Source organism: Neoarius graeffei, chromosome 15 (genome assembly GCF_027579695.1).
Source record: "Neoarius graeffei isolate fNeoGra1 chromosome 15, fNeoGra1.pri, whole genome shotgun sequence".
Lineage (NCBI taxonomy): Eukaryota > Metazoa > Chordata > Actinopteri > Siluriformes > Ariidae > Neoarius > Neoarius graeffei.
The window spans coordinates 69,421,111-69,433,646 of NC_083583.1; the positions used below are offsets into that span (position 1 = coordinate 69,421,111).

A 12,536-nucleotide genomic window follows, 5' to 3' on the forward strand; every position below is an offset into this window, starting at 1 on the left:
CTTAAAAACCACTTAAGCTAAAAATTTTCATTTGTGTGTACTTGGCCACTTTTGCTGAAGATGTTGAACCGCTTTTAATTCCACCACTGTTTGCAACTTCTGCAATTCTGCTTGTACCCTGATGATAACTGCTTGTGGCTTTATTACCTTAATTATTTTTCATATTCTATTTTTAATTATTTATTATATTTCTATTTTTAATAGAAATATAATTAATAATAATCAAACTGAGACCAAGAACCTATACCCTCTGTACTGCAAATGATCATGCGGTGTAATCACTGTCCAATAAAAGAAAATTTAAAATTTTTTCAACAAGCTTCAATGCGTGCGTGTGCATGTGTGTAAAATGCTTCTCATCTCACCAGAAGAGATACAACGAACTTGTGCAAGTAGATGATCTGAATGCAGCCAAGTCTCAGAGTGACTTTGCCATCTACTTTTGAAGTATCAGAGTAACCTGCTCCTTCTGTGGCTCCAGGGTACAGACTCAGCTTGAAGCTAAATACTTCCTCACCCACAATAGACACCACCTTGTAGGGACAAAATACACAAACACATTGTTACCCATTTAAATTCTTCTATTTACTCAGGACAAAAAGCAATTAAAGTGAAATTAAACAACTGATGCACAGAAAATGGGTATGACTAAATTTAAATTGAAACAAATTTGTAAACTTGCTGATTGGTTGACAATCTTCTCAAACCTTTTTATGTATGGTTTTTGTATCCACATCCATCACTACAACGTTTCGCAAACGGGCAAACACCTCTGTTTCTTTGGCTTTGACAACCAGAGAGGCATCAATTCCTGAAAAAACAAACGTGTCATTACTGTGGCAAAAAATTCACTGAACAAATACAATTTCAACAATGTTTCACTGGTTTAAATAGACAGGCATACTTCTGAACCTGTGCAAACACAAAAACTCTGGGCCTTTTGGCACAAAACCATAAAGAGTATATTATGCCAATATAATTTATCTTTCATGGATTCTGATTTTAGAACTGAGCATGTACCTTGAATTTGGATATCTGCAATGCTGCTTCTGTCATCACAGATGGTCACTCCAAAGGAATCCAGCATGGCAAAAAGCTTAAATCTCACCACCCCTGAGTCCTTTGAACCTGTAGATACTGAGAAAGGATAGTCAGCTCTGTCAATATTAAATGTGCTCTCCTGTCAGTAGTTAGTTATAAATGTCTCATTAGCACATTATGGAACATGTCTGTTCATAAGCAAAATCTCTTATTTCACAATGTTAGTTTATGCCTATACTTCACCCTAAAATTAAAATTAATTTCTAGTGTACTGAAACAGAATACAGTGTTGAGGAGAAATACAAAGTGTGTACTTGGAAGACTGTGTAAGGGCCAAAGATGTACTTATTTTAGCTAGTATCCTAATTGAACAAATGTTTCCAACAGTGGCAGTTGGGTGACGTTTCTCAAAACCATGTGTCTCTCTCCGAACAACCTAAGTGTTAGGAGGAGTTGGGCCACCATTGCCCTTTGTTGGGGCAGAACATCAATAATGACACAGCTTCAAATACAATTAACATGACAGGCTATTGCACTTGAATCAGCTACTGATTTCTGTAGTTAAGAGTCGACAACATGCAGTCATCCAGATTACAGTTTGGAGCTGTTTCAGCCCATGTGTACATTAGACCGTATCAGCGGATCATCAGATTAACGTTTTTAAAACGATTAGTGTGCACACAGCAACACCAATACACGATTCGCGTGCACACAACAATACCAATACGCGGATACGCTCGGCTCCGCAGGCATCCTGCGCTCCAAATCACTCCGCCCTGAACAGCGAGTGCCCTCTGGAGGGTGCGCACTCCGGCCCTGCGCAGCTCACAGAGCACGCGAGTGAAGCACACTAGCAGTGTTTTCGGGACTGAGCCGCTGTGTGTGTGACCCCAGCGCATATCACTTAACACTTGCAAGTGGAAGGATGGCAAGCCTAAAGACAATCATAACTACACAATGGGCAGTATTTGCATCAGTATTTGCAGTATTTTCATACTTTTATACTCTTTAATGAAAGGTGATACAAGGCGGAAGTCCGCGCCGTTTTTCATCAGTCGTGTCACATGACCAACGCCAGCGAATCAGGAAGGTGGATATCACAGTGACGTTGTCCAATGAGGACGCCAGCTAGAGCTCAGCACAGCGTATCCGCGTATCTCAATGTTTACACAGCACCGGACCAGATACGATCTAGATTGAATACGTGGACGCTGGCGGATTCCCGTTTCCCGGCGTTTCCAGGTGGTTTAATGTAAACGGACAGTGCATCCGCGAAGAAAACGAGACAGATACGGTCTAATGTAAACGTAGCCTTAGACATACGTTTATTCAACTGTGTTTAACCTCCTAAGGCCCAAGCTGTTTTTTTACATGCATTTTGTATTTCTCTTTGCTATTTGGGCTTATTAGAACCTGATTAGAATAAAAACTAAGCATCATCTTTTGATAAGATGTACTTTTAGAGAAAAAGTATGTCCACATATGTGGATTCTTGTTCCGAATTTCCATAAAGTGCTGTCCACGCATGTGACTGCTAAGCCCTAGGAGGTTAAGGGAAAATCTCATTAATCTTGTTTGCCCAGTTTCAGCAAATTTTCAAAATCGCCAAAACCAAACAAAAGACATAAGACTCACATAAAAAATAGGCATTGGGAAAAGGAGACAAATTTGCTGCTTTTCTGACAAACTTTGCATGGGGATTTCATACATATTTCGATGCACAGACATTAACTGATCCATAATCCCTCCTTTCTTTTTCCCCAATCTTTGCAATAGAAATGGTTCTGTACATTAAAAGAAAAAAAACATCAGAGAGATGGCAAAAACATTAGGTGTGGCCAAGTCAACAATTTGGTAGGGGAGAGTGGAGAAACTTGGGACAAGTTTTTAGCTTTTGAATATTGTATGAAATTCTTTGCAGATAGCATCACATTCATATTGCATTAGAGAGTATTTACTGTACCATTAGTTTCTCAGCTTGTCACATATACTGACCTTCAGCCTTCATTTTTTCTGTCATTATTTTTTGTGGGGAGACATGAGACATTGAGGGGAGACATGGGACATTATTGGCCCTTTTGCACTACCCTTTTTCAGCTCACTTCAGCCTGACACGGCTCGCGTTTCGACTACCTCAGAGCAGCACGACTCAGCTCGCTTCAGCCCTACTCAGCACCCAAAACTCGCACGGTTTTGGAGTAGGGCTGAAGCGAGCCAAACCGAGCCGAGTGGGGCTAGGGGCGTGAGGAGACACTCCCCTGTGCACTGATTGGTGAGGAGGAGTGTCCTCACATGCCCACACACGCCCCGCGAGCACGCTGGGATCTGTAAACATCGTAAACCCGGAAGAAGAAGAATTACGAATTACGAGAATTTCTGAAGCCTTATGCGCCTCGCCTCATCTATACGCTCTTGCCAGTATCTGTTGGCGTTGTCGGTGACAACAAGCCACAGCACCAAGACCAGCAACACTAACGACTCCATGTCCTCCATGTTTATTGTTTACTATCCGGGTCGTGAGACTACCGCTTAAAAGGTCACTGATGTCACTGTTTGCGCCGCCTAACGACATCACGTGACGTCCACCCACTTTCGCTAACTCCACCCAATGTGTCCACCCACTTCCAGCCAGCATGGTTCAGCGCGGTTGTAGTCGAAATGCAACTCCAACAGCCCCACTCAGCTCGACTCAGCCCAACTCAGCACGGCACGGCTCAGCCCAACTCAGCTGCGTTGGTAGTGGAAAAGTGGCATATCTTGGGAGTCTTGTGACATAGTAGGGAGACATGGAACAAAAATAAAATACCTAGGCCTCCATGTTTAATTTTCATTTATTATCAAAACTTGATATGATATGAACTATATGAACACACAATGCTGGTACAGCTGTAGAAAATGTCAGTTTCCCCAAAACTTGAATGAACAAAACAGCTCCATTCTCAAGAAGGAATGAAAGAAGCTTAATCCTCATGAAGGGACACACTCACATTTTGAACAAAAATTTTTTTAAACAATTTAATATTTGTAAACCACAAGAAAACACCTGTAACATTAACTGTCCCAATTCTCCCCATCTGCAAATTATGGGGGAAAAAAATCCTGAAATGTTTTTCCCAGAATTTAAGTTGAAAAAAATAATACTATACATGCTAATTCTAGGCTATATACTTTAATTCCTAACAAATCCAGAATTCACCAGTGTACATTACACCACAGAGTGGAGGTGAAGTAGAAAGTACAAATTTTGGTTGACAAAAACATTTAACTGCACAGACCTTGTTGTATTGTCCAGCTTTACAGTATGGTGCCAAAGGAAGTAGGTTACTCTAAGGGCAGTGGCGGCTGGTAGTCTTTCAAACAGGGGAGGCTGGTCGGTTATGATATTTCCAGATTTTAAAAGAAAAAACACATCAATTTTGCCCATACTCTTGCCTCTGATCTGGCTGATTGTTGGCAGGGTCACAAACTGTGAAATAACAGGTTCTTTTGGCCCATTAGCCTACTGTCCAATATACATGATGGTGGTCTTGGGGGGGTATATTTTAACATTTTATATTTTAAAATTGTGGCATGTTGTTTAAAAATTGATCATTATTGAAAGCAGCTCTTTGTCAGGAACCTCAGCAGTAACAGCAGTGTGTTCTGGAAAGCACTGACCTTGGGGAGCCAAACATAGAGCTGGGTGCCACACATTTCATTCAATGACACTTTCCCTATATTTTACTTATTTTGACTGAGAAATGTTTTACTGACAATTTTGATAACCCTTCACTTTTAATCCAGGTCTGTAGTGTGAAATGTTCTCGGCTGTGTTTTTGTTTAAAAATGTTTTCCAAATTGTAGCTGTGTTTAATTCATATCCAGAAAAATATATATTCCAATATAATATACTCAGCATAAACATTTTAAATAGATTCTATATTTTTGGTCCATCCATGACATATTACTAAAGTAGCCTGTTTACTGTTGTTGATGTGGGTCACTTGCTGTTAGCCAATTCACTTTCTCGTACCAGGAGAGCTGAAAGGAACGAGTATTATTCCCTACCTTTTTCACCAAATCAATTTGAGGCGTTGGTCTACCCTGCTCTTTAATTTTTTCCTCGAAAGGAAGACTGGCAAATGGCTTCGCCAAAATTAAATCAGCAATGCTTGGCATCCGTGCGCAGCTTTCTTGCTAGCTGACTAGCCCCCTCAAGTTCAAGTTCAGTCAATCAAATAAACAAAACTTCTGGAACTAAGATAGCAAACTTGACAACACTATATTTACACTTTATTTACAATGAAAATATATACAAACTAAAAAAGCTGGTAGAAACCGTATGTAATCGAAATGTAAGCTGATCTCTTACAATACACCACAGCACTTGTGAATCCGCATGGGACTGAACTGAAATTCACCGCTGCCTGTCTATAGTTGAAACGAGCTGTCAATCAAAGAAAATATCCGGCCGCTTTCACCAATCACCAGTCTCCTCGCGGAAACTGCCATGTCCCTCCCACTGTGAGGCTCGGAGTCCGTGGGCGGGCATTTTCGCAGTATTTGTCCAATAACCGTCTTGCATTTTGAGATTGACAAGCGCATAGCTCCCAAATGCCGTTGAAGTCCACTGAGGCTGGGAGTCCGTGGGACTCCGTGGGTGGGCATTTTTGCAGTATTTGTCCAATAACCGTCTTGCATTTTGAGATTGACAAGCGCATAGCTCCCAATGCCATTGAAGTGCACTGACGCTGGGCTGCATCGCGCTGTCATGAGGGGAAAACAGTGTTGCCAGATTGGGCGGTTTTAAGTGCATTTTGGCGGGTTTTGAACATATTTTGGGCTGGAAAACGTCAGCAGTATCTGGCGACATTGGGGGGAAAAACTCACGCACACATTAGGCGAACTGGGGAAAGTTATAACGGAATGATTTCGCACTGTAGTGGGTTGAGCACATATATTTCTATGATTCTGGATCTGAAATAGCAATGTTATAAGGTCGGCTATAACTAAGCCTAGCGCAATTCATCCTACACGATGTTCGTCATTTTTAGAGGAGGCTGAGCCTCCCTCGTTGTCTTAGAGCAATCGCCCGTGTCTAAGGGACATATAACTTCTGGTGTAATCTAAAATCTGATTGGTTTAAATTAATTTATGGAAATACAAACTGTTACAGGTCTACCCCATACCAAGTCTCCCTGCTCTCACCTACATTCTTAAAAAGTAAGAATCCACTGGTCAACTCAGGAACACCAAAAAGCTCTATAGCCTACTGTGGTAGTTGATAGAAAGTATTCTTCCTCTCATGAAGAAATGATCTGGCCTTCATAACAGTTGGCCAGATCAAGAACACCCTCCAGCTATATCTGTGTCAAAGTCAACAATCAAGACAAGCTTTCAACAGAAGAATTTAAAAAAGGGTTGACCACAAAGTGTAAACCATTAGCCTCAAAAACAGGAAGACCAGTTTAGAGCTTATAAATTCTATAAACGCCTGTACAGTTCTGGAACAAAATCCTATGGATAGATAAGACAACAATCAACTTGAACCAGAATGATAGGAAGAGATGAGTATGAAGAAGGGATGTAGCTGCTCATGATCTAAAGCATACCACCTCATCTTATTGCACGGATATGTGTGTCTGCCAGTGGAACTGGTCCTTTTCTATTTATTGATGCAATTTCTGACAAAATCCGCAAGATGAATTCTGCAGTGTACAGTATAGAGCTGTATTATCTACTCACATTCAGCCAAATGCTTCAGAACCTGTTAGATGGGGCTTCACAGTACAGTACGATAGTAGCCAGCCAGCCCCAGGAACTGTCTCACCCCCTTTTTGGTCTTGGGCCTCGGGCAGGCCACAATCGCTGCTGTCTTATTAATTTGGGGATGCACCTGCCCATTGCCCAAGTGGAAACCCAGATACCGTACTTCCACCCGCCCAACTGCACACTTCTTTGGGTTGGCTGTGAGACCCGCTCACCTCAGCGACCTAAGGATGGCCCTTAGGTGTTCCACGTGCCGTGGCCAGTCATTACTGTAAATAACAATATCATCCAAGTAGGCGGCCGCGTAGGTGGCATGGGGGCCAGTGCGTCCCCAAATTAATAAGACAGCAGCGATTGCGGCCTGCCCAAGGCCCAAGACCAAAAAGGGGGTGAGACAGTTCCTGGGGCTGGCTGGCTACTATCGCCTACTATGGCCTAATTATTCGGACGTCACCAGCCCACTGACTGATCTCACTAAAAAGGGAGCACCAGATCCGGTCCAGTGGACAGAGCAATGCCAGCGGGCTTTCTCGGAGGTAAAGGCTGCACTGTGTGGGGGGCCACTGTTACACTCCCCTGACTTTTCTCTCCCCTTTATTTTGCAGACGGACGCGTCGTCGGACAGAGGGCTGGGAGCTGTTCTGTCCCAGGAGGTGGGGGGAGGACCACCCAATGCTGTACACCGTGAGCTGTCGGTCCGCAAGGGCAGGTACAGCACGATCGAAAAGGAGTGCCTCGCCATCAAATGTGCAGTCCTTGCCCTCTGCTACTACCTGCTGGGGCACCCTTTCACCCTCTGTTCAGACCATGCGCCCCTGCAGTGGCTCCACTGCATGAAGGATACCCGTTGGTATCTGGCACTCCAACTGGTTAAGTTCAAGGTGGTCCACAGGCCGGGGGCGCAGATGGTCGTGGCGGATTTCCTCTCCCAGCCGGGGGGGGGGGATGTTGGCTGCAGGCCAGACAGCTCCCCGGCCTGAGTCGGGCGGTGGGGGTATTTGGCAGCAGGGGCGTGGCCAAGCGTTGGTCTGTGAATGGAGGGCGGAGTCAGGGATGGTAAGTGGTGGAATCATTGCACCTGATGGGAATTAACCTGTGTTTGTGTGTCTTCCTCAGTGACCGCGCCCTTTAAAAGGAGAGGAGAGCAGAGAAAGGGAGCTCTCTCCCCAACCAGAACACGTGTGTGTGTGTGTGTGTGTGTGTGTGTGTGTGTGTGTGTGTGTGTGTGTGTGTGTGTGTGTGTGCGCGCTCGCGGCTGGGAATTGGAGAAAGGCTGAAAAGCTAAAAAATAAAAAGTTTGTTGAGAACTCAGTTCTGGCCTGCCGTGCTTCTGTGCTCCACCCACCTGGTCGAATACTACAAAATCAAACGTTAATTTTTTTAATATATTCATTATTTAACCCCAATATACTGTGGTAAACAGCAAATTAAAAATAACTCTCAATGCCCAAATATTTTTTTCCATTTGTTTTCAATTGACTCACCCTCTTAGCAGATTGTTAAGGGATTGGACAATGACCCGAGTGTGTATGAATTATTGTGTGTGTGAGACTGTGTACCTGTCTTCTCTGTTGTAACCCTATCAGCTGGTCTCTTGACGTCTCTTTCTTTAGAAGCTGTGAACTTTGGCACTGCTCTATTCAGGTAGTTAATGGTGGACAATAGGGCTTTTGTGTGGAGAAGGAATTCCAGTGAGGAAAACTCCACCTGCAAATAAGTCACATATAAACTGTAATACATAGCATACAACAGACTAATTTTAGGGCCTAATTTTTGCTTAAAGCATATACGCAGAACCATGGCCTCACTTTTTGTTTATAAATGCCTTGAGACCTCAAGATTGACACAGGAATAGTTTTAAGCGTGAACAATAAATCTAATATAGTAATTTTTACAATTAAAATTATTCATATAGGTAGCAGTCCGAGTGAATGACCTTGACATCACAGCAGGAAGTCTATCGGTCTCATTGCTATTTCCGCTATACTAAAACAGAGCTGACTGCAACGCTGAGCCTCCATTTTGATCTAATTTATCGCCATGCCACGTAGATGTGTTGCTGGCGGATGCAGCAACAGGACAAAAGGTGGATTTATGTTGCATTCATGGTCCAAGAATGTTCAAACTGCAAAGATTTGGATGTGTTTTGCAAGAAATTCACGGATTGGACGCCTACAAAGTGGTCTCTCCTCTGCTCTGCACATTTTACTGAGGACTGTTGAGGAGCATTGGCTATAAGCCCGTATTGAAAGAGGGTGCAGCACCAACAATTAAGAAAAGAAGACTAAAAGAAAAGGAAAGTAAGTTCAGTTGCACCAGTTCTCCTGGAGTGCGAGACGAGCAGTAATGGCGCCATACTCAGTATGGAGAATGAGTGGATCAGTCGTCAGACTTCTCCGCTGGATACGCTCTTTTTTTTTTTTCTTTCCCCTCCTGCTGGACATGCTTGCCTCAGCAGCAATATCTCACCCTTACGTGGAAGAAGCGAATGAATGAAAAACTGAAAGTCAGATCGTTTCAAAACAATCGGCCACAAGCTCGGCCTTCAAAAGCAAGAACACAGACAGGTAAGACACGACTCTCATTTGGTTACATAACAAAAACACTCGTTGTTTACCTGCATTTAGATTAATACATGTAACTTGTATTGTGCATTTGAGTTACTGGTATAAGATTATTTAATTTGCTTCAGAATGTGATTGTCTCAGTTGATCTGATTATTTAATTAGCCTTTTATCAGTGAAAATGCATGCATGTACGTGTATGTTGCATAATTATAATGCCTATCCTGTTTTAATGAGAGTCACATGAGACTGTCAGTTCAATTCTATCCAATTCTTTGTTCTCTGGCTTTATTTCGTAAGGTGGGTGCCTCCGTGGCCGACGTGTTACTATCAGATTCACTTTCCGATGGTTTGAACTGATACGGTTCTAGGTGTATAGCAGTAGCATGTACACACACTCCAATTTCAGGACTATCACAGTCCGATGTATTACTATCTGAGGAATCCGAAGAATCTCCAATAAATCCGAACGAAGAGGCTACTGCAACCACTCTTGCCTGCCAAGTCTGTCTTTGGTCTATAGAGATCTTGCATGTGACGTCACAGCCGATCGAGATTGTAACAGACGCCATCTTGTCGGTCAAACGCCATATTTCCGCCTTCTACTTCATTCTGGTTCTACTTCTGCTTCTACCTTTTCTTCTGGAAAACCCTACTATATACAATTCTACTACAACAGCTACAAGCTCTCCCTACCTGTGCACGTTTATGTTTTTTGTGTGTATTTTTGCGTGTTGTTCATCTGTACCGGACTTCAATATCCACTACAACCGTATGGACTTACTGGACATTGGTTTCCAGCAGAAAATGACGGTTTGTAGCGATTTCCATCGCATGCACAACATTCTGGACGAGATAGCGAGACCAGCAGGGTCTCCGTGGATTGTTATCGGGTCTGGCAGGCGAAGGAGGCGGCGTCGGGAGAGGAAGCAAAAGCGAGACTGCAGGCAGAGCCGGCCTGTTGACTAAGCTCAGAAAACAGCCACTCAAACCTCCACTGCCAAGCCTCTATCTCTCCAACGCCAGATCCATGGTAAACAAGACGGACGATTTGGAATTACAGCTGGAATTACCTTATTCTATTCTATAATCGGCTGGTCAGTGCTATACTAGATTGTTATTTTCTTGTTTACAAGATGCCACAACATCTGAGGGGGGTTGACAAATCCTGAATTTCTGTAAAGATAACTGTCCAGAGATTTATAAGCATGCAGTGCTTCACCACTGAACAGCGAGGGAAAGTTAATGAGGTAATTATACACGTCTGGGTATTCCACCTCTGGCAGTTCAATATCCACTGACACGGTCGTGAAAACTACATCCGGTAAGCCATAAGGGTAGGTCGTTTATTTTAGACATATATCTAATTACCTGTTCATTAGAAAAATGAGCCGTGTAGTCCGTCGGTTGAAATTGATCCATTTTGTACACGAGTACAGCAGTATTCAGCTGTGTTTTTTACCGACAAGATGGCGGCTGTGTACTTTCCGGTCACGTGACTGCAAGATCTCTATAGCACCGGTTACCGCTGTGACGTCACCCACCCAAGGCTGGCTGGCTCAGCAGGGCAGCACGAATGCCAACGTTGCCAATATTTTTTTATTCCCAATTATGCAGCATACAAGAGTCAAGGATGGAGATACTATCCACTCAGAAATGTACTTAAAAATAAAGGTTCTGCATATATTCTTTAAGTGCAAATTCACATTATTTAATTTTAAGTTATATAATATAGCAATTACCTAAAATCAACAGTTAAAGTACAAGTGAAACATTCAGATGAGAAAAATAGTGATTGTAGACCCTGCTACAAGAGCAAGCTTCTTCCTGTTAGCTTTATATTTCTGGTATTATCACAAATATTTAGATTAATATTTAAATAGCAATAAAAAAAATGTAGGATTAAAATTATCATGTTGTTAACTGTATATTATGTTGGAAACATGTTAGAATATCAAATGTAATGTTTTAATAATTTATCCATAAGATGCTTGTTAAAACTGTTTACCTTCAGCATCTGCTCTGTATTGTCAAACACACTTTGGAAACTGGGTCCACTCGCATCAGCCTACATGGGACACAGACTCAGTAAAGACACATTTTTCAAACCCATATTATTATTTTTAATAATAATAATAATAATAATAATGAGTTTGCTTACTTTAATATAATCAATTTTCAGTAAATCAGATCCAAGTTTGTCTGATGAGGTAATTAGGTGAAGTGGCGGATTCTGAGCATCTAAAACACACACACACACACACACACACACACACAGTTAACATACATTAAAGGGACACTTCAGCCACAATCTAAAATTTAACCATTGATACAACTGTCATGAACATAACTCTAGTGATATAAATGACTCAGCGGATGAGGATTTTTTGAGTTGCTATCACACAGTGACATCCAATCAGACATACTCAAGCCAGAATTTACAGAAGAAAACTGTACTACACTGCAACCCCACTATAATGGACTCTTTTGCAATGAACTTTCACTATAACAAACCAAGCTCATGTCCCCTGCCTTTAATGACAATGAGTCGGGGTCTTAAAAAAAAATAAAATCACTGTGTTCCGTCCACATGCATTTGCGCTTCGAGCGTGCAGTGCCATTAGGAGTAATGACAGTACTATGCACCTGTTCCAGATTAGAGTACAATCACAGCGCATGCTTATAAGGAGACTCTAAACACACAGACTTGGTGAAGTACAGCGCCCTCCACAATTATTGGCACCCCTCGTTAAGATATGTTCTTAGTCTTCTAATAAATTCATTTTTTAAAAATAATATAGGACAACAATGCAAAAAAAAAAAAGAGAAAAATCCAACCTTTAATTCAAGTGCATTTATTCAGTGGGAAAAAAATCCCACATTAAGAAAGAATTATTTTATACGAGATCATGTGTGCCACAATTATTGGCATCCCTGATGTTAATACTTTTTACAACTCCCTTTTGCCAACAAGACAGCACTTAATATTCTCCTATAACATTTCACAAGATGGGAGAATACAGAGAGAGGGATATTCGACCATTCCTCTTTGCACAATCTCTCTAAAATCATCCAGAGTCCTGGGTCCTCTCCTATGCACTCTTCTCTTCAGCTCACCTGTGGGGTGAGCTGAAGAGGAATGGTTTTCAACTGGGTTGAGGTCTGGGGACTGAAATGGCCATG

The 12,536-nt window shown here is 42.2% G+C and overlaps 1 protein-coding gene across 2 annotated transcripts in view; it reads right to left on the reverse strand.

Moving 5' to 3' along the window:
- Window positions 1-12,536, reverse strand: part of vps13c (vacuolar protein sorting 13 homolog C) — a 353,158-nt gene that overhangs the window by 250,993 nt on the left and 89,629 nt on the right. For both annotated transcript variants that reach the window (XM_060941799.1, XM_060941800.1), the window contains exons 27-32: window positions 11,515-11,594; window positions 11,362-11,421; window positions 8,349-8,496; window positions 1,021-1,137; window positions 708-811; window positions 366-533 (exon numbers count right to left, since the gene is read on the reverse strand). In XM_060941799.1, the coding sequence (XP_060797782.1) occupies window positions 366-533; window positions 708-811; window positions 1,021-1,137; window positions 8,349-8,496; window positions 11,362-11,421; window positions 11,515-11,594 (677 nt within the window). The remainder of the gene's footprint in view (window positions 1-365; window positions 534-707; window positions 812-1,020; window positions 1,138-8,348; window positions 8,497-11,361; window positions 11,422-11,514; window positions 11,595-12,536) is intronic.